The sequence below is a fragment of the Pyxicephalus adspersus genome, chromosome 5 (assembly GCF_032062135.1).
Source record: "Pyxicephalus adspersus chromosome 5, UCB_Pads_2.0, whole genome shotgun sequence".
Taxonomy (NCBI): domain Eukaryota; kingdom Metazoa; phylum Chordata; class Amphibia; order Anura; family Pyxicephalidae; genus Pyxicephalus; species Pyxicephalus adspersus.
Genome location: NC_092862.1, coordinates 27,275,196 through 27,298,047, shown reverse-complemented (window position 1 = coordinate 27,298,047; position 22,852 = coordinate 27,275,196). Strand labels below are relative to the sequence as shown.

At 37.0% G+C, this 22,852-nt stretch overlaps 1 protein-coding gene across 6 annotated transcripts in view; it reads left to right on the top strand.

The window, feature by feature from the left end:
• LRRCC1 (leucine rich repeat and coiled-coil centrosomal protein 1) overlaps positions 1 to 15,460 on the top strand; it is a 53,955-nt gene extending 38,495 nt beyond the window's left edge. For 5 of the 6 annotated variants that reach the window (XM_072410983.1, XM_072410982.1, XM_072410980.1 and 2 more), the window contains 10 exons: positions 37 to 241; positions 1,337 to 1,476; positions 3,598 to 3,799; positions 6,070 to 6,255; positions 8,018 to 8,192; positions 8,697 to 8,860; positions 10,420 to 10,628; positions 10,731 to 10,868; positions 11,729 to 11,864; positions 14,567 to 15,460. In XM_072410983.1, coding sequence (XP_072267084.1) covers positions 37 to 241; positions 1,337 to 1,476; positions 3,598 to 3,799; positions 6,070 to 6,255; positions 8,018 to 8,192; positions 8,697 to 8,860; positions 10,420 to 10,628; positions 10,731 to 10,868; positions 11,729 to 11,864; positions 14,567 to 14,689 — 1,678 coding nt within the window. In that variant the 3' untranslated portion in view covers positions 14,690 to 15,460. The remainder of the gene's footprint in view (positions 1 to 36; positions 242 to 1,336; positions 1,477 to 3,597; positions 3,800 to 6,069; positions 6,256 to 8,017; positions 8,193 to 8,696; positions 8,861 to 10,419; positions 10,629 to 10,730; positions 10,869 to 11,728; positions 11,865 to 14,566) is intronic. The other variant, XM_072410981.1, reaches the window with a different exon arrangement.
• Positions 15,461 to 22,852: the final 7,392 nt, after the last annotated feature.

The window sequence follows — 22,852 nt, the reverse complement described above, 5'->3', positions numbered from 1 at the left end:
GTCTTCTTAAAATTTCTCTTGCCCTTGTTTTTATAGGATTAAAGAATTACTTCTGAAAGAAAAAAATGCAAAGTGTACATTGCAAGCGCTTGTGCATCAGTTAAAGGAAGACAATGAGAGGCTAACTGATCAAATAAAGCAGTTTTCCAGTAAAGAGGAAGAATATCAGAAAATAATTAAAAGGATGGAAGATGAAGCGTCTAAATTAGAAACACAAAGAATCCAGCATGAAGCATTGGAGGTACAGGATATTCATAGAAGTTTGAAAACAGAAATTTGTTTTAAACCATTTTCTTGTATAGACTTTTCCTTGAACACAAAACACTGCATTGTCCTTGAGTTTTTTCTCAAAGTTCAACTGCTATAGCTAATTCACCTTTGTTAAAGGTTATAAATTCTACACCATCTATGGCGTATTTACACAAAAGTTTCAAGTATTATTCCTACCAATATATTGCTGTGCAGAGGTATGCCCTTTGTTAATAAAGTTAAATCAGGCCAATTGCCATAGATACTTGAACCTCTCCCTCCTCCTGTGTCATTGTCTGTATCTGTCAGTCATTTGCAACCCCTATTTAATGTACAGCGCTGGGTTATTTGTTGGCGCTATATAAGTACTGTTTGCTATTAAAAATATCCTGCCCAGATTCAGTTCATGAACGTTAGAACCATGGTCCATCTACCATAGACTTCAGTGAGGTTTGGCCTAAACAGTGGGTTCATTGAACTTCCAAGAACATTCTTCTAACCCTGCACAAACCAAACCCTGGCACACTAACTTATAATAATCACAAATTAATCTTACACATTCACTCTAAATGACTGTTCATTTGCCACTGAAGGATTATTCAGCATTGCTACATTCACCTAAAGCAACATTCATATTTAACATAAAACTTCTATTACAAAACTTGGTTGTCAGCTTTGCCTCATTAAATTCTGATCATTCTTTTCCATCTTGACAGCATAGGGACAATTTTTTCTGCAGTGCCAGATAAAAGCTTGGAAGACACTTAAAGATGACAAAGTGTGCACTGGACACACGACAGATTTTAATTTGACACGCTCAATGGGGCAAAGTTTTTCATACACTTTCAGACTTTATTTTTGCTCTTCATTCATGTTCCAAGTCACTGACCTTAAACCCTTTAAAGCTATTTGATTGATAACCAGAATTCCACTTATTTGCTTTCTAGATAACCACACAAGAAGTGAATAGGAATCTAATTGGTGCATATTGCTTTTGTTTGTTTAGTTGTGAGCAGACATACACAATATGGATAATGTTGTAACTGCTCTGTATCTGAATGAAAAAATATATTTCCTTTGAAAACAGATGAAACATATACAGGAAGCTGATCGCAAAGTAACTGCTTCCCAGAGAGAAATTGAGTTGCTTCGAGGATCGATGCGGCAGCATAAAGACAAAGTCCAACAGCTCCATGAACTGCTTACATCCAGAGAGCAGGCCCACAGGTATTGATTTGTTGTAACAAACCCAGTAGCTCCACAGACGCTTGTAAATAGTTTGTATTTATTAATTTTCAGATTTATTGAGGTTGCGAGGTCCTATCTTTAACAATAGTGGTAGTTCATGCACAGTAAATCGGACTTCCGGTTGTGATTCTAGTGTGGTGAACAAGGACAGGAAGTGAGAGGAAATTTGCAACAGGGACATGGAAAACAAAACAAACAAAAAATACACTCTTTTTGGAGAGTTGTAATTTCTGTTGGCTTATTACTGCTGTCCCTTCACCTTACATATTTCCTCTCACCTCATTTTTAAACATTGTCACTAGGGCAGAAAATCAGAGGGGGGGGGGTCTCCCCTCCAAAAACAAACAATACAAATGCCTCTAAAAACAAATACAAACTTGGCTGGATTTTTAACCCTTCCCAGTTCTGATTTAAAACTGAAAACAAAAAATAATTGGCTAAAGTGAATCTTTTTTGTTTGAGTATATATTTGTAGATTTATCCCATACAGGAATAAAAATCTTTATAAGCTTTTCTAATTCTAGATGTCTAGAATTGTGGAAAGTGGATTAGGAACACTAGACACTGCAAATCTAAGTTGTATACCTGTCAATGGTGAATCAATGGTGAAACTTTGCTGAGCTGATCAAGTCTACAATGCAGGCACCTAGAGCAAATTTAACATTTCTTAACCACCCCTTAGATACCAAAATCCCAGATAGCTGAAACAAGTAAACTCTGAAACTTCCTGTCAGTCATAGCTATTGTAAACTTAAATAAAAGAACAAAAAAAAAAACACTTCCAATTGTCTTTACTTGTCTTGCAAAGTACTGCATGGTCCCTAAAGCCTAGAAGATTTCATGATTTGAGGTTTGTAATGCTGGAAGAAGTGGGTCAACATTTTCATGTTACAGCCCCCAGGCATAGGCACTTGGCAAAAAGGGTGAAGACCTACCTGGAGATATCTGACATGCATTCCTTTTTTAGAAATCTTTCTAAAGAACCATTGCTTTGTGAGAATCTGTTGGTGCCTCTTTGCCAGTCTATGTTTCTGATATACTGTGTGAGATCGTCCATAGCAATGGGGGATGTTTCAAACAGGGCCAGCAGGTTATCCGTGCAACAAGGATTTTTATTCACTAATATTATTTACACACAAAAACAGGCGAAATAAAGCCTAGCCACTTGGCCTCTAACTCAATGTTAGATCCCTTTACTAGCAATCCAGTCCAAGCTAGCCCTGTGCAGGATAAGGCGTTAACCATACAGCTTTAACAATTAACAACAAAGTCTGTGTCTTTACTCACAGTCCACCTTTTACCTCCTCCCAGCTCACCCGCCAAGAACAGAGCCACAGGAATAGGCAGGCTGGGGGTTTATATCCCCAGCCTATTTTCCAGGATGCATTTCAGCTGAGACAGTTACACCTGATCATACCTGGCCCTCTTCAGCTCGCCCACCTGGCCAAGAAGCTCATTATCATTCAGTCTGGTACTTCAACCCCACCTTCAGGTCAAAAAGAAAACTGTCCGACCAAACAGAAAAACACTCAAACACAAGCATATACCCTGTATCTGGGCAAGCCTTGTGATTTCTTTGGCCAGCTGTTACAACTGATATAGTCTATGTTTCTGATATACTGATATAGTCTATGTTTCTAATTTTCAGGGAAGCACAAAAACCACAGCCAGTTACAGGGGTTAAACAACTAGCCCCATTCCCCTGAACTTATTGGGTCTCACTATTTGCTGGAGAGAAGACCTAAACGACAGCTTGTATTTTTGTGTCATGGTCATTTTCTATAATATCCACAGTGATAGGTGTATTTGAATCACCACTGAGTTTTTGGTTTTCACTAGTTTCCACATTATGGTATCACTGGTTGGCCTGAATGTGCAAATTGTTCTTGAAGATGGGATACTGCATAGGTAGCCTCCATGGTTACATTCTGCGTCTTTCTATTATATATGAATAGTGTATGTGTTCTTTGCTTAAACATAAAACATCACCTAAAGCTAGCCATTAGTCAGCCATTTCCACCTGAGGCTGTTGTCTGTGTTTCACAGGCAGTACTGCATGTGTTAGTGTGCAATTTCAATACTTGTGTTTACCTTTGTCAGAAAGGAGCTGGAGACAAGAGTACCATTAAATGGACCTGAATTCCATGAAGCTGTGGCCAAGGAATTATCCAAAGAAGAGGACCGTCATATCCAGCAGATAAAAGCATTCCAAGAAAAGATCAACGTGCTGAGTCAGCAGTATGTTGATTTAGAAGATGAATTCCGTGCTGCTTTGGTTATTGAGGCAGGAAGATTTAAAGAGGTACTGCAATGTGTGAAATGTGAAAAAAAACGTTATGCCTTGATTAGCATGTCAACATGTTACAATAGTGTGGGCCTAAAGTTTAATTAGAACTGTTACTTATTATTTCTCTAATGCAATCAACCTGCCTAAAATGTAAAGCATGTCTGTGTCTCTATTTTGCTGATTTGCTGTACAGGAAATGTGCGGAACTATTGGAGATTCAGACTTACAGTTTAGACAGTTTGATATAGGTGTACTTTCTAATTCTAAACTGACTATTTTTAAGTGTGGCATGATAAATTTTCATCCTTCCATATCAATTGGCTGAAGTAACTAATAGACCTCACAGATATAAGGCCTCTGGTCCTGCTTCTGAAAAAGGAATGAGAAACTCTTTGTTTTTGCCTATTCATACCAGAATTCCTTGTTTTGAAGTCTGACATGCTTTTTGCATTAGGACAGTGTAGGGAGACTTGTTTCGGAACACTCAGATCGTACATACCTTTTTTTTCCCAGCATGTTAAGTAAAATGTTTCTATGTTGCCACTTGCCATCAATCATATTGTTGTATTCTCTCAGATTGTGCTGTCAGACTATATTATTCAATTAGAGTCACTTAACTGGAGTAAACATAAGACATTTATCCGTAGTAGATGTGTGAAAATAAAACAGTTTAGGGTACATGACATTTTTGCTGGTCTGATCACATGGTGGCTCTTTTTAAAGTGAACCTGCGTTTTGCCCATACCAGACAAGTAACAATTCCAGCTTTACCAGGTTTTCCCCTAACTACTTTAAACAAATGCTAAATTGAATTTTGTTTGCTGCTATGTCGTCATATTTTTGTCTTGCCATAATCCTTTAAAAGGCAAACCTTAAGATATACTGTGTTTGTTTTTTATTGGTTAATATTGCACCTATTCTTTCTCCTGTAGTCATTACGATGTCTTATTGGTTGCTGATAGCAATACAGTAGTTTATTGAAACTGTTTTTTTTTTTTTTTAATGTTGAGAGTGCCATTAAACCCCCCGTCATAACGGGCTACTGTAATCTATTGCTAGTTGGTATACAGCACCTCACGTCAAAGACTAAAGCAGAACTTGGCATGAACACTGTGATTTACTTAGAGATAGAAAAGGAAAATGTGGACTGATTGGTGAAATATATCACACAGCAAGTATAATTCATGCAACTGTCTGTCTTTGGTAATAACCGTTCTGCTTTTTCATTAACTTCAACATTATGTCAACACCTCAAAAACATTCTTCACGGAAATGTGTGTATAGATCATAAAAATGCAGTTAAGCATTAAAGGCGGAAATCACTTCCTCTGCACAGAAATTCTCTGGGGCATTCTTTAGCTTTATTGATATGGAAAGATTTGAGGGAAGATTATGATTTTAATTGCAGTTCTTTACTAGTAATTGGAAAGTTCCAAGTATATATAGAGCCTAAAATATGTGGAAAGAAAAAATAGGCTGAGGACAGTCCTTTTTAGTTACATCTAACAGAAGAGGACAGCTGCTCAATCTGTTTCAAAGGCAAACATACAAACAGAAATATAGAAGCTGCCGTTTCTGATTTCTTCTGAAACTCCCAGTTATCTGGCTGTCTCTGGCTTAAGTGCTTTCATTTAGTGAGTCAGAACACCCATGTATGCAGTGAACTTGGGAATTCTTTGTGTCCAGTTACTCAAGTAATTTTTGTTGAATTACTTACCTTCCATCTGAATTAACCTCTGCCCCCCCTCCCCTGCAGTTCAACCATTTGCCACTAGATTTCCTTTTTTCTGGTTGAATATCAACCATTGACATAAACCCCACTACCTTTGGGCCCAGTGGCAGTGTCATCACATCCTTATCTCAGGATTTCTTCAATATAAAGAGTTTGCACATCATTAGGAACTGGGGACTGACCACTGCCGCTTTTGGGGTGAAAGGAAAGGGCTCATGACTTAACAAGAGGAGATATCCATTGAAATATATGTTATTGCCTTTCTCACAAAATAAGTCATGAAATACTTTTATTGTGTCTATGTCTAATATATTAAGGCATAGATTTCCACTGATTTGTTTTTTTGAAAGACAGATGCACTGTACTAAATCCTTATATGTTCTTCACATTAGCCTAGAACTCGTTGTACCTATAGGTATCTTTGCAGTAGGTACTTTCAGTATGCCCACCTATAGGAACTATAGGTCTCAGATACATGTTTCAGTAGTTGATGGTGATCACACATGTCCTGTAAACTGATACATTGTACAGATGTGTATTTTTGTTGAAACAGGTGAAAGATGGATTTGACACTGTCACAACAGAGTTAGCAGAACATAAAGAAGCTCTTACCCGCAGCCGATTGAAAGAGAAACAATCAGCAAGTTTAATCCAGGAGCTTACTACAATGGTGAAGGAACAGAAAACCAGGATTGCTGATATCACCAAATCAAAACAAGAAATCATAAAAGATCTGAAGGTATGTTTGTGTTTTACTGTAAACTGACAACATTTTAGAACATGGGATGTTATAGGTTGTGCAGAAATTGGCATTTTCTATTAATATTTTTACAGAATCTCTGCAATTTTTGCCAGGTATTGAACTGTATAGGGGTTCCCTAATGGTATGGAAGGACTCCATGTCCACGCATTTAGTATGTGCAGTCATTGATCAGTTTCAACACTTTACAAAACCTGTCCGTTATTTTGTGGTCGTAGAGGGGTCCAGTGGTTTATACCCCCTCATTTAAAAACATTCCAGATGTCTAAATATGGGGTCTGAGAACAACTATGGTGAACTTTTTGTTGTAGTATTTTATTGGAGAATTTTTGTGTTTCAAAAATATGTTAAGCCCAAATTTGTCTTCATTTTCAGGCTTGGAAATGGTTAAGTCACCTGTTATGTTTTTTCCATGTGTGCCCCATTGGGGAAATTTTCCTTTATATTCTGTCCTATAGACATCCTATCAACAGGAAGTAACAGAACACCTTTCCAAAGCAAGGCGATTTCTCTCTTTAACACCAGATTTAGTTCACCATGGAAAGATTTCTTTCTTTCTTTAGTGACAGTATGTTAGAAGTTAGTCACCAGGGCTAATAGTGGACCAAATCTCCCTAACCGAGACCATGAGAAGCATTTTCATGCATCCCTACTCTATTAAAAAATGGTAAAACTTTGGGATTTAGATACTTTTATTACACATTATATTGCCCTATTTAACCAAAGCAATTATGGCACTGCTGTACTATACAGCATGTGGAGGTAAGGATTGGTACGGTGCAGTGTCCTGGAAAAATGACAGGAAGAGTTTAACAATATTCTGGGGAGAAATACAATTGGTTGGAAAAGAGCTGACAAAAATTATGGCGCTAACAATACCAGAAAACTGGGCAGGAAGCAAATCAGAAGCTACTGTGAGATAGTGAGAGAAGGAGAGAATAACGAATTGTAGAGTAGCGGATACATGGTACTGAAAGTGAGTTCTGTATTGGACCATCCTGGAAAAAGTAAAGATCTGTGGAGAAATTGAATATTGTGCTGATGAAAAAAATGACAAAGATGATCAATATCAGGAGTCATGAGCAGAAGAAAAAAATCATTAGGCAAAATCCACCAGAGAGATCCAGAAAACCTAGAAAAGATCTGGTCCAGGACTAAAAACATTTGCTAACAAATGGCTTTTAGGAAATCCATTCCAGGTTTGCTGGGTCTCCCAGCTTAACCGATGAGTGTATCCTCTCCACTCTTGGAGAGCTTTAATAAATCGGGCCTAGTGAGTATGGTAATCCCTCGGTTTACTATTTCCTCCTATTAACATGTTCATTTTTTATCATATTTGCATGTAGCACTTTAATTGTCACCCAGTGCTGATGCTTTCCTAGTCATAGTGTTATTTTTGTGGTCATATCTCCATTTATTGCACAGCGCTGCCTAATATGTTGGTGCTATATAAATCCTATTTTATAATATAATAATAATATATGCCTTTTGGGAGTACGGTCAATCCACACACCGGTATGATTCACAAACTGTGAGCGGTACTACTACTTGTGTTACTTTACATTGGAATAGAAAAGGCTGCACTTGTGGTATTCAGGCACTTGCACACTAGTTACATTTTAAAGGTAGATATATTAATGGACACAAAGCTGCATTTTTTGTGGCCTTTTATATCGGTCTGGGGTTTAGCTTTAACCTGTATACTCAATGTAAAAATATTACTGTTTTACTGTGTTTGCAGAGTAAAATCCACAGCCTAGAGATGGTGGCACATGAAGAAAAACAAAAAACTGTTCAAATTCAGCTTCTAAAACAAGAAAAATCCAAGCTCATTTCACAGCTCACTGCTCAGGAGTCACTGATCGATGGACTAAAAGCTGAAAGGAAAATCTGGGGACAAGAACTCACCCAACAAGGTAAGATCATTACACTGATGTGTAGAACAGAACTTGCTGCTATTTCAGTAAGTTAGATACAGTTTGTTTTTCCTAATGCTGTCAGATTTCTCTGGTGTTTTGTTCACTGCTCTAATGCAATTCTGTGTTGAAAATAATTGATAGTGGTTCCTATAACAGATCAGCTGCATTATGTAGTCTAAATGATGCTTTGATTGTTTTGTTGTGCATTTTTTATAGCGGTGACACCATCAGCATCTTAGTCCATAGCTAGGTCACTGTCTATTAGAGGAGCTGTCAATCTAATCTTCCTTCTATTGTCCTATATCTATGTCTAATGCCAATTTTGTGGTAAACCAGTTAACTTTCCATTATGTTTTCAGGATGCGGGAGGAATCCAGTTGATCAAATGGGTCTGCCATATATTGCTCTCTGGCACATAAAGGAGACATTTCAAATGATTGCTTTTATTTTTGTGTTATTTGTGCAAAATTTTACCCCTCTCACCTTTGCTCTATATTGTAGGTGTCTCTCTGGCTCAAGACAGGGGACGACTTGAAGCTAAAATTGAAGTTCTTTCTACAGAAATAGAAGCTCTGAAAAAGCAAAATGAGCGTGACAATGACTCATTAAAGATCAAAACAAAAATGGTTGAGGATCAAACTGAGACTATTAGAAAGTTGAAAGAAGTGAGTAATGTTTCCAGTTACTGTACCAGTAAACATATAATTTGTCAATTAACTGTCTACAGCACTAGTGGAGATACACAGGAATGCAAAATACCCATGGAAGTAGATTTGGACGGAAGCTGCTGTACCCTGTTTCTTGGGCTGCTTAATGATTCCATTATGATGAGAACCTGCTCAGATTTGCTGCAAAGGACTGTTTCCTACCTAAAAGTCAGGCACTAAATAAAGTGCAACTAAACCTTTGATACTCCTCTCTCCCTGTTCCTTGCTGGGCGCCGCCATCTTCTTCTTTCTTCTCTTGCTGGAAACTTAACCACCTGACCGTTAAACCCGACCTTGGTTCGGGGTAAAAACACTTGCAAAAAGTGTTAAACCCAAACTTTTCTCAGGTGGGTAAACAAACATTATATTGCAATCCGATTGTCATACATTGTATGACAATCGGATTACAATTGAAAGAATATACTTCCCTGGTCCCCGCAGCTCCTGCGGTCACGTCTGTCCTCTTCTGTGTTCTCCGGCGAGTGCAGGGACAATCTCTGGGGTTTCCCGGTGACGTCGCTGCATGCGTCGGAGCGGGAGGCGGGGCAGGAAATTCAAAAACTTTGTATTGAGCTCAATACAAAAAAGCTGTATTGAGTCCAATACAAAGAAATCTTTATATAATATATATATATAATTGTATAATATGTATATTATATAAGCTACTCTACAATTAAATTAAATTATACGCTCTTTTTTTTGTTTTTTTGTTTTTTAAAGATTTTTTTTTTTTTTTATGTTTTATAAAAAAAAAAATTATTAATAAATTTATAAAATTTTGGACAGATTTCGGTGAGTTATGCGGTAATTAGGTGAATTATAAGTAATTATTGAGTAATTCGGTGAATTATAGCCTACAGTCTAAAATAAATTTCTATGCCAAAAATTTAACACTTTTTGCATGGAAGTACAGAAGTTCGGAGTTAGAACACCCGGCATTCACGTACGCATCCCTCGGCGATTCCTGATGATGTCTGTGCATGCGCCGGTCGATGGGGGTCGTAGCAGGAAATAAATAAATAATATCAAATATTTTGTATTGGATTCCTGTATTATGAAAAATGGCATCCCCTCTCTCCCACACCCCTGCATTCTATATTGCAGGTAATCCTGTAGTAAAATTCTATGTTGTTAACAATTGTCCAGGACTATAAATAAAAAAACATTCTTTGCTGATTTGCCATGTGACCTTGTATACCTACCTTGTGTACTGTACCTGCTAACCTTCTCTTGGTAGTACGGTATTTGAAAGGCTGAACGTATTTCATTAACAAATGTAAATGAGTGACCTATTTTTTGGAGAAGACCCTTTGGGAGATGACAACCCCTTTATGTCACTACAGTAGGAGTTCCTGCTAAGAGATTTTTTACCCTCTAAACAGTGGTCTGTGTGTTTTTGCAAGGCTGACCTGAATATTACATAATTAGATTTTATCAGATTCACAGTTTAGGATGCAGAATGACGTCTTACTTCCCTTTTCATACTAATGGTACCATGTGGAATGTTTTATGGTCAGGGGCTGCAGGAGAGAGATGAACGCATCAGAAAGCTGCATTCAGAAAATCTCGAGATGGAGAAAACATTAGGAGAACAGAATGATGAGAGAGCCATACAATTACGTGAACTAAAAGACAAGCTGGAAAGGCAAACAGAAAGAAAGGAGGAAATCAAGCTGCAGCTAGAAGAGAAGGAGGCTGAGCTGGAAGATGTGAAGAAAGCTTATAGGTGATTAGGCAGCTTCTGCAGCAGAGGTTTTAGTAAATGTAGCATGTGCTGTTTGATGTGAAATCTGTGTTCATTTGAGGCATTTGCTCTTTCTATTCATAGTGCAATGAATAAAAAGTGGCAGGATAAAGCAGAATTATTAAGCCAGCTTGAAACACAAGTCAGGCAGATGAAAGAGAATTTTGATGCCAAGGAGAAGCGGCTGGTTGAAGAGAGAGACAAAAGCCTTCAAAACCAGAAGTGAGTATAAAGCTATGCTAGGCTTAAACTTTGTAAAGGTTTGGAGAATCCCATTTTATTTTGAAATGGTTAGTAGTCTATTTTATGTGTAATGTCTGGCTATTATGTACTCATCTCTGCATACCCATACGTTTACTTCCAACAGAATTCACTGCTTGTAGAGCATCCTGATGGATTATATATCCCCCAGATAAGCCCAATATTATTTACATTATTGACAGGCCCTGTTCACACACATCCCAAGTGAAACCATATATGTTAGGCCAGCCAAGCAATCACATTTGCAACCCATGTTCAGACAGTTGAGTGCCAGGAGGATTGTGGGAAAAATTTCTTGTTCTGTCTTATACAGCTACCTATTGTGTACTAGACCTGACAACTGGGCCATTTATAGTGGACCTATCGGTGAAAGATTATAAGCTGTCATTGCTGAACCTATTTTAAAGAATTCTAAATGCTTTGAGATAAATTTGGTGTTTGATTTCACTAGTTTTATTTGCACAGTTGAAGAAGGCATGCAGATAATGGAGATCAACACTCATTCTGAGTCAGTGATTCAGAAGGTAATAAAGGCAGAGAATAAGAACATCAACAAGTCATACTGTATTTTTTAGAAACAGGTCAGCAATGTTCACTTACACAATTTCTCAGTGATAGCAGTGATAGGCCTACTTTAAGTATTAGTCCGGGGTTCTAGTGCATACATAATGTATGATGTGAGTTTTTGTAATTAAAGACATTTAACATACATGACATGAAAATTGTGACTTTCTTCACAGTGGGGATAAAAATGGGGATATGTGAATGTATTTAGTTTACGTTTTTGCATGCATCTATGTAGTTATTATATGTCTGCCCAGGGTTGTAATGGAAAAGCTTCATTCTGTGGATGATGCATTTCGAAGACAACTGGAGTCCATCTTAGCTGCTCATCAAGCTGAACTCATTAAGGTAGCAAGTGAGAAGCAGAAGGAAGTAGAAGCAGCAAATGAAAGAGTAAGTTTCCAAAAAATCTGGAAAAGTCTGTTTAATGATACTTGAAGTGGACTATATACTGATTTTGGGCTAAAAGAGAAATAGATTTGGCAGGTTGGATAAATGACTTTTGTACCTTATATCTTTATTAGTTATTGTTCGTGATGCACAGTTGCACACTAGTAAATACAAATTCATTTATGTGATGTTGCCAAGAATCCTGAAGGCTGGATTTACGTTTTATGCTCCTGCATTAACGTGTTGTATTGGCAATCTGCAAACTCATTAAACTCCTAGCACATCCCTTCTAATAATGTAAGGAGCTGTAATCATCCCACATAAGTGTATCTTCCACAAAATATATTTACTCGTTTTCCTTTTATTTATGAATTTTGACAGGAAAATTGTTTTCTTTTTGGCTTTTAAAATATTCATATACAGCATATTTTGCGATACTTTTCTGTTCTCAATTTCTTTTACAGCAATTGCTCTTGATGTGTATTTCTACAGAAGTAGCAAGCCCCACATGTGCTTTTTTTATTTATGTTGTACATATATTCTGTATTTGTCTCTAACTTCTGTAATTGCAACACTGCACCCCTGCTGAGAGCCGATCTTCCTAGTAGTTCAAAGGAAGGACTCTGAATGCAGAATAAATTGTATAACTGACATAAATTTCATGGTTCAAATGTAAGCTTTTCCAGGTTTCTGTTCTGTAAAGCCCATCATATGCTGACTGTTTTTTATCTTATGATCCTATTCCTGATCTGATAAAATGATCAAATCTGGAGTGAATTTGAACTGATTTCAACAGCCTTAACAAATGTATTTTGGTTTCTTGATCATATGTTGAAAGATCTGACATGTCAAAAAATTGTATAACATAAAAAAAAAGCGCCCATCCGTCCTTTGGTTCACATTGGACACCACAATTTTTACTCTGTCTTTCTTTTCTGCAGCTATTAATAATTTTAAAATTATTATGAAAACCTATTTAGTAGGGGGTTGGTAACATGATCATCTGCCCTGGGTGTCATATATTTATTCCACAATAATATTGTATAGTACAATAATATCACAATATTATATATATTTTTTTTTTATTTAAAACAATCTTTCAACTTCTTGAACATGCTAATGGACCACGAGCTGTAGGTAAATACTCAGGTTCCTTGAGAACATAAAAATGGTTTTAAATGTTTCTCAGGGGTAAAATGTTTAAAAGCTGGTCTAGAGAAATAGGTAAAAGTTATGTTCTTCGTGAAAAAAGTTTGGTAACAACTGTAAAGGCAGTGATTTCCTCCCCAGGTTGACAACTTTGGGACAACTGTTAAATTCAAAAATTCAGTTATGTTATTTGGTAAATAGAAATACAGTGGCTGCCATTGCTGATTTGATTTGAAAGGTGGAAACTTCATGTCTGTCTCCCTCATCCTGGCTTCATTACCTGGTGTTCAGATATTGAACAAGCATTCTTCAAGGTGAACATGATATGTGAAAACACACATTTAAACCAAGGCTGAAAGATATATCATGGCACCCTAAATGGGATAAGTCACAGGCACTCCCACAACTTTGCCAAAAAGGAATGCAGTAAAGCAAACAAACTTTCTAGATGACACATTGTAAACCTTTTGGTAAGGGGCTGGTGGTGACAGCTAGATGTACAGTTCTACATATTCATTGTACTCGGTCCCCTAAATTCTTGGCAACTCTGATATACAAATATTGAGAACTTTGGTTAATCTTAGTTTCATCACATGATCTTTTCCAATAACCTAATCATGATTTCCCCCTCATAACCCCATCAAATGCTCAACTTCAAGACTTTTCTAGGGTTATCCTCACTCTGATACTTTCTTCCTTGTCCTATTAGGCTTGCTTCTTACTTTCTGCACATTTGTAAGAGCTCTTAAAACCCAAAATTTTAAACTAAAATTTAAAGATTTAAAGATTTTTTTTCTGTCTCTTAAACGCTCTTTACTTACCCATTATTCTATATCCCCTGCCTCAATCAAGTAATCCCATTAAGCTTTGGGTGCCTAGCACCTTGCCAGCTGTTTGGTTAATCACACCACAGCATCTGAAGATTTGACAGCAGGCAGCAGTGAGTTGTACTGAACCAGTCACTGCTGCTCCCATTGATATGGGGCTGCCATGAGTAGTTCACTAGCATTAGGAAGTAACCACATTGCAATGTTCAGTTCAGAAATTGTTTTAGCTGGGTGGGATAAATTGTAGGCCGGTGGTGTCTGCTGTCCTGTGACCCAACTCTTTAATAACCACCCACTGAAAAGTGCCAGGTGGTGGGCTCGCCTAAAAGGGGCTGGGGAGAACACTATACTGCAATCTCACTGCCAGGCTGAACATAGCCTAAAGCAGTTGTCTAGTGAAGACAACCTCAGGATCCTCAAGTAATTCAGGGCTACCTGGTTTTAGTGGTGGTTTAGATAAGGCTTTTTATTTCTTTCTTTAAATTTCTGTGCAGTTTTTGCTTTGTAAGTTAACTGTCTATCTAATTGAATTGCCTTAGGGGAGTGTGCATGTGCTTTTAGAAGTATGATGAGGTTGTAAGCTACTTTGCAGTAGGAACTGCTGTGAATAATTCTGTGTTCTTTTTGAAATGTTTCATAATCTGCTATATTTTTATAAATACAAGAAGAACATTACTGTGAAATGCCAGAAACCAAACCGCCTCATTAGTGTCCACTTTGTTATTACAGGTTTACCAAGTAGAAGAGGAAATGCGGCAGCTCTTGCAGGAAACGGCTTACAGTAAGAAAGCCATGGAGGAAAAGATAAAGCGGCTCACCAGTGCACTAAGTGACATACAGCAACATTTCTAACATTTCACTAAAGTGCCCTGTTAAGTTATTGAACAGTTTAGAATTACATCTGTTTATAAGGTGTGTCAGTAGTTTAATGAAAACCTGTCCTGAGAAAAATTTGCAGGCTGCCACTGCTGTCCTGTCCTGAGAAAAATACTGCTTGGCATAAATATTGTCAATTGTTTTTCACAGAGTTACTAACCTTGTTTATGGATCAGGGGTTTCAAATGACCCTGTTGTATACCTCTTCTGGGTGGCTGACTGGTAAAGTATTGAAGGATGAGACAGCCAGGCTATGTTTTCAGAAGATGGTCAGCATTGGCAGCCTAGTATTTTCTCTAAGAACTGGTTTGCTTCAACAGCCATTGAACTCATTAAAGAGTTCTCATGTTACTCTTTATACCAAATATATGTATTATTTTTATACTTTCTGTGTATTTTTTTCTCTTTTACCCTAAAATGGTTTAAAGATTTTGATGTGGGTCTAAAATACAAAATGCATTTAGGCAAAGAGTCTATCTATGTAAAGTTGTAAATTGTGTCTTCAGAATATTTATTGTTTTAAATTAAAGATATTGGTTTTCCCTGTAAATAGAACTTCACCATCTGTACTATGCATTTACTGTACCTCTGATATGATTTAGTGCTGCATGTGATTGGGTGGATGCACCAAAATAATTGTGTGCCACAGATGAGATATAGACAAACTGATCTGAAAGTGAAATGCAGTGCTTTGAGATTATTTTGTTATCAAGTGTTAAAATAAATCTAAATGTACTTTTACCATTTCATTTTAGGTTTGCATTTATAACATAAAATCTAATTTAAAGATCATGGTAAAAATGGTGCCCATTGGCATTCTTCCAGTTTTGTAGGAGGGAGCTTACAGTTGGTGTATAGACATATTTCTCAGAAGTTGAAGTGCAAAAGCGTTTGCCTTCTGCTTTTCCTATAGCTACAGGTATGGTACAGTATACCATAATATGAAGAATAATATGTAGGCTTTCCATAAAAATCATTGGTGTGCTCTGAAAAAAAGACAGTTTTTAGGCAAAAAAAATTGTAAAACGCATCAAGGTTGCTGTCTCTTTGGAATTTTAGAATAAACATATTTATGCAGTAAGTCAGGTTGAAAAAAGGCATAAGTCTATCAAGTTCAACCACTAGGTAAATAAACATACATAAATAAACATAGATAAAAAAACCCTATGGTCATAGTTAATCCAGAGGAAGGCAAAAAAAAGCTTTACTCCCCAGGTAAATTCTGTGCTTCTAGAAAAGCATCCAGCTTTTTCCTAAACCAATCTATAGTAGTTGCTGAAACTATTTTCTAAAAATACTAAATCTTCTCTTTTTTTTCCCACACTGAACAATGTGAGGACCTGGGCACCTGCATAAAGAGCCCAAAATGACAAAGGCAGGCTTTTCTATTGCTCCAGTCCAAAGACCTTGAATAGACAGGTGATGTAAGGATAAAGAAGTGGCTTGTAGTTAGGTGATGTTCGTGTCACAGGATCAATGAGAGCATTGCAGTCAAATGATTTAGAATGACAGGAAGATGTAGATCACCACTGAGGTGAGATCATGATACACAAGCTGGGTTCAGCAATGGAGATGCAGAAACAGAGTCAGGAGGGACAGGTGGGGTCAACTTGCAGACAGTGAAGCAAACATGTCAATGTAAGGGACAAGGAGAAGTCACAGATAGGTCCAAGAACAGGCTGGATTGGCAATCAGAATTAACAGTGCTAGGATGCAGGATCACTGCTTAGCCGTTAATGCTGAAGGCATTTCTCCACTAAAGACTGGCAGGGAGTTGGGCATGTTGAATGCCACTGTGAGCATTGAGCATTCTTGTACATGCCAAAAGGTGTGCCCATGAATGCAAAGGTGCATGATTGTACATGCAGAACCATTCACATGTCCAGATGCTTAAGCTCCAATTATGTCCTTGTAGGGCTGACACAATTTTCCTAACAAGTTCCTTGACATTAATAGTGGTAAACTATTATGATTGTCATAGTACAGAATAACTAATATGAAAGTTTCAAAACATTTACTCAGATATATAGATTATTGTAGTTTTTGATCAAAATATATACAATTTCGATATATAGAGATTTTGTTGTTTGTCGTTCATTAATATAAGATTATTCCTTGTCCCATAATATGAGAAGATTAATTTTTGTCCTATAATATAAGAAAGTATTACTTGTCCTATAATACAAGAAGAAATATTCTTAAGCATATGAAGGCCCAAAAACCAACCCTGCATTTATGTGGCACATTAGATTAGGCCGCCCACGGTCACTGTGCTGCTGATATACAGAGATGAACAGTTTCTATATATCCTATTTTACATGATATGTAAGTCTACTATTACTTGCTGAAATTTCATTTAAAAGGTTTTTGCCGCCTGCTGAGCCACTAATAAAGTAGATTTTCTGTTTCATTCAGAGCATCCACTTTAGTTAAGTAGGACTATTGTTTGGTATGTTCATTTTGTTACATTCTAATTAAATTGAACTCCAGTGGAATATTTTTTTCATTTATGTATTAATAAAATAATGTACTTTGAAATGGGCAGTTTTAATCCCATAACATCTGTGTGTCCTCTTGCCACAATTTACTACTAAACTTTTATACACTATAAACCAGTAAGGCATTTATTTGTTACATGTTAGCATGTTAGCATGTTTGAAGGCACAGGGGACTGAAGTGGGAGGAGTTTAGGCAATTTACTGGATGAGACCAGCCCATGGGGTTATTAAGTTATAATTAAATTATTGTGAATTTTTCTAATTCAAAAAGCAGACAGGTGACAAATTATGTCAATATATTCTATAATCAATATATTTACAGAACTGATCATAAAGACGTAATTGAAAATCTCAGTTTGTATGATTTCCTTTTATGTTGATGATCAGGACAATCACGTTAAAGGCTCCAGCAGTAGTCTGCCATCATGTGTCTATTCCATCTGCCCTAATACCTTTCTTCCATCACCTTTATATCTTGATGGAATCTCTCCCCTTGTTCCTCACCGAAATCACCAAGGTTTTCTGGAAACTTTTGCAAATGGCTATGGAGATAGTGTACTTTATGCTCATAGTAGCACCCAAATTTTTAAAGTTTAAGAGTAAGTTTTGTACCTGTTATTCATAATTTTGTGCTTTATAGTTACCCAAGAAATTCTTGACAACCATGACATAGCTGTGCCAGGCAGAAGCTTCAGTATCAGTCACGTAACTTGTGAAATTTGAATCATTTATCAGTTTCCGAATCTGGGGTCCATCAAAGATTCCTGCTTTTATTTTTCAGTACACAATCCAGGGAAGAATCTACAAATGTATTTGAAGCAATCACCGTCCTTGTTCAGAGCTCCAACATATTGCTTCATTCATCCCAATTTTATGTGTAGTGGAGGGAGAATGTTTTTTCTTTGTCAACCATTGGTTCGTTAAAGATGTTCGCTGCACCTTTTTTCATGTTTTCCCTTTTAGGCCATGTCACTTTTTTCCAGTGATCTGCTTTTCTCTACTATCCCACCAGCAGATGAAACATGGGTACTTTGTCTATCCACTTTGCTGTCCAAGTAGAAACTTCATTATTTTTAAATCATTATGCAGTAAAACAGATTTCAAACTACGAGTTGAACTGTCTATGAAAAGCTGCTAATCTTCTGCTCGCTATTCTGGTACTCCTTTTTTTTTTTTGAGCTGTTTTATCACTTAACTGGCCATTCTAGCCCAACTTGTATGACATTTATTGAAGGAATAGGATTACCTATATTCATTAATGTTACATAAAATACCTGTGTGCATAGGACTATACAATAATATTAATCACTTAGATTAGTTATTTCTGTGCTGGAAGATCCCTTTCATTTTTCAGATGAGCCAAGCCCAATGGCACTGCGAATCAACCATCAGCATCCAAAGTATGATAAACTTAACTATTATTCACTTTCTCCTGCTTTAACAAAGTTACCATCACTTGATATACAGTACTTGGTTTTACAGAGGGACTATGCATGTTCCCAAGGTTATTTTTCCTCGAGTTGTTGATGCCCATTAAACTGGAGAAAGTTATATTTCTATATCTAAAGAGTTTGGACTCCACAATCAACAGTCAGACAAATTGTGTACAAATGGAAGACATTCAAGACTGTTGTTAACCTACCCAGAAGTACTGTACCATCAATGATAACTCCAACTGCAAGACATGTAAGGGTCTGAAAGGTTACAAAGGAATCCAAGGTAACTTCTAAGCAACTAAAGGCCTTTCTCACATTGGGGAATGTTTGATGTTTATGAGTTCACCACCAGGAGAACACTGAACAGGAATGATGTTAATGGCTGGGTAGCAAGGCTTGCCATCATTGATGGAACAATGGATTCTGAAATATACCAGAGAATTGCCAAGACATCTTTACATGAACTGATCCCCTCAAGAGACAGTGGATCATTGAGCAAGACAACAATCCTAAACACAGAGTTAATTCTAGCAAAGAATGGTTAAAGAATCAAGTGAATGTTCTTGAATGACAAAGTCAACCACCCTTAACCCTAATCCTATTAGTCAAATGTTATGGAAGGACCCGAAGTGAGTGATTCATGGGAGGAAACCCACTAACATCCAAGAGATGAAGCTGATCTGTATGGAGCAATGGGATAAAATTCCTTTGACTTGATGGGCAGGACTGATTACCATTTACCACAAATGTTTAGTTCCAGGTATTGCTACACCAAAAGTGTCACACCAAAGACTGAGTGCACCATTCACTTTATTTTAAATAAATACATGACAAAATGTAAACATTTTTGTTTCATTTGTTTAACTAGGTTTACTTCTGCTTAGTCTACACGGACTGTTTCCCCAGCGTTTACCCTGAGGCTTTTAAAGCCCTTGTTTGAAATCCCCATGTATTACAATGGGTTAATCTACCAGGACGTTTCCTTGAGGCACGTTAATGACATTTATCTTAATTGCTTGCTTGTTTAAAAAATAAAAAATGCTGGGTTAACGCCCCAAAACGCGGGTAAAGGCTTCTATTGATTTTAGAGGGACGTTTTCCCTCGTTTTTGAGCACTTAATATACAAAATTAGTTAAAAACGTGGAAAAACGCGGCATTGGCGGTTTCCAGCATTTTAAAGGCAAGCTTTAAAATGCTAATAAAAGTGCATAAAAACGGATATAAATGCAATAGGAACATTTACATGCATTTTTTAAAAACGTCCATGTAGACCCAGCCTTCATCAGCTTGTTTGAAAATCAGATGGTGGTTTAGGTAACATTCATATAAAAATTTAGAATAATTAAAAGCAGTAATTCCCTGCCAGGGTTCCTCCGGAGGTTGCCAGGGGACTATCAGTGAGAATGGCATTTTTCTCTTGGCCAGCAATGTTAGACGCATTCTTCCTATTGATCACCACAAAAATGTCCTGTGAGATATCAATATGTAACTATAGCAGGGGTTCCTTGAGACCCGTTATTTCAAGGATTCACTTTTTCTTATAATGTTGAGAAATATCATTTTAAAGGGTTCACAAACTTTCAAGCACCACTGTATGTTCAGATGCAGTAAGAATAAAGAGTAACTGCTAAAGGTGCACTTTCTTTATTTAGGCGCTGATACGCATTTCAATCCATTGATCATTTAACTGCATTCACAAATATTCTACTTGTGTGGGCATTTTTCAATCTACTTTTTATAGATAAAATTATTTAATTATCTGAAATCTTTAAAATGGTGTCTGCAGGGCCATCTTAGACTAGAAATACATCTAAGTGTGTCATAGGTTACCATAAATAAAGATTAACATATAATATACAATGCTATATTTTTTTTAACAGAACCCCAATGCAAAAAAAAATGTTGATTCTCATTTATGCATTTGCAAAGTGCATTAGGGTTCCATTGTGGTTTGCTGCTATAAAAAATGATTGCTCAATAAATTTAATAGGATTTGGGAATCTTGGATTTCCAATTATTTACCTCCAGACTTTGACTGATCAGGTTAAACCCCCATAAATTTTGATCTCCTTTATCTCTTCACAGCAGAGATTTTAGTCCTAGATCTAGCATTACAGAGATGAGCCTCAGAGACCCCCCACCAAGTTTTCCCCCTCCTTCTCAATGCCCTTTTCATCACTCCCCTTGGTCTCTTCCTATTCCTCCATCAAGCTTCCACCATATAAGCTGTTGTACATGTTCTGTTTACTGTATTGTATGCTGTATTTACCCCCCACCCCAAATTTTCCTTTCAAAAACTTTAAAGTTTCAAAAAACCTAAAATATTTTATTGAAACAAAAAAAAAATTATATCTGCTTTTTCATGCATTGCGATGCATGGGCAGCCTTTTAAAGGAATTGGGGGTCTTAACACAATTCATGTATGCAGTAATGCACACTCTGCATTTGTCTACTGGCTCAAAGCCTTAGCAGCTCGTATTGCCAAATAATTGAGGTGGCAATAAAAATGGCCAAGTTGGTTTTCAAGATAGCAGGTAAAATAAATAAACAATGGGTGCCTAAGGAATATTGCAACATATTTATCCATACAGCTTCATGAAGGTTGCTGATCAGAATATAAATGGGTGCCTAAGGTATAGTTCTACCACTTTCCTACAACAGCTTCATGAAGTATCCTCATACAATACAATATGATTGTTCTGTTTTTCTGATAATATTGTGCAAGTCAGTATGATGGGAAGCCATGTTGGTTTTTATAATTAAAGATGAAAATAAAACCAGATGAAATCTTTGAACTATCTGTCTCCTGCAGCCTAGATAGCTCAAAAATGACTGCCCCATATACAGCAAAATTGTTCATATCATAAGATCTCTTCTGGTTTATTTACCCTATAGGAATAAAAATGTTTTCTACACACAATACATTGAAGATGGCAGTTCTTTCTGTAGCAAAATGTTTTCTGATCAGTAACATTGTTTTTCCAAACCATTCTCGGTTCACCCTGTGCTTTGTTTTCATTTAATGGCTGTGCTTATCTGTAAATGTCACTCATTTGTTCAGATGGATTATACAATTAATCATCTGGAACAAAGTGCATTAAGCAGTGAGTGTCACTGAAAGTGAATAGTCCACTAATTGACAATAATATCAGCAGGAGAGAGTTGTATTCAGAAAAGCTGCTCAGGGATTTGTTCCTGTGTTTTCTAAAAGCCAAACAATCAAACAGTTCATTATAACAGACAAATTTAAAAACCCTCAACAGTTTCACTTTTGTCTTTACTTACTTTTGTTGGAAAAGATCAAACTGATTTTTTCAAACTTGTAACTTTCAAACACTCATTTTGTAAGTTTGTCTTTTGTGTAAAAGGTACTCAAAGTAGAGCTCCAGGAATCTAGTGTAATACATACAGTCACTGGCCATTTTATTAGGTATACCTGTTCCATGTTAATGTAAATATCTAGTTAGCTAATTGCATTTCAGCAACTCAATGCATTTAGGTTTGTAGACATTGTCATGATGACCTGCTGAAGGTAAAATTGAACATCAGAAAAGTGATTTAAGTGGCTTTAAACCTTGCATAAGGTTGTTGTTGCCAGGTGGATTGGTCTGAGAATTCATCAATCTGCCGGGATTTTTATGCCTAACCATCTCTAGGGCTTACAGAGAATGGTCCAAAACAGGAAAATATCCAGTGAATGGGAGTTCTCTGGGCAAATCCCTTCAAAGAATGTCCAGACTGGTTTAGGCTGAACAGAAAGGACAGTAGAACTTATTACTACCAAGGTATGTGGAAGAGCATCTATAAAACCCTAGGTAGGACACCTGGAACCTTGAAACAGATTGGGTACAGGAACAGGAGACCACATTGGGTGCCTCTCATCTCAGAACAGCTACCTGAGGCTACAATTCACACAGACTCACCAGGATTGGACAAGAGAAGTGTTGGGATTAATGAGTCCTGATTTCTGCTGCAATATTTGGTGGTTGGGTCAGAATGTGGCAGCAACAACATGAGCATGACTTCATCCCTCCATTTATAAACACTTGGTGGTAGTGTAATGGCCTTGGGGATATTTTCTTGGTACACTTTGGATAATTTAGTATACTACCAGCATCATTTAAATGCCACAGCCTACCTTACTATTGCTGCTGACCATGTCCATGCCTTTATGACTGCAGTGTACCCATCTTCTGTTGGCTAC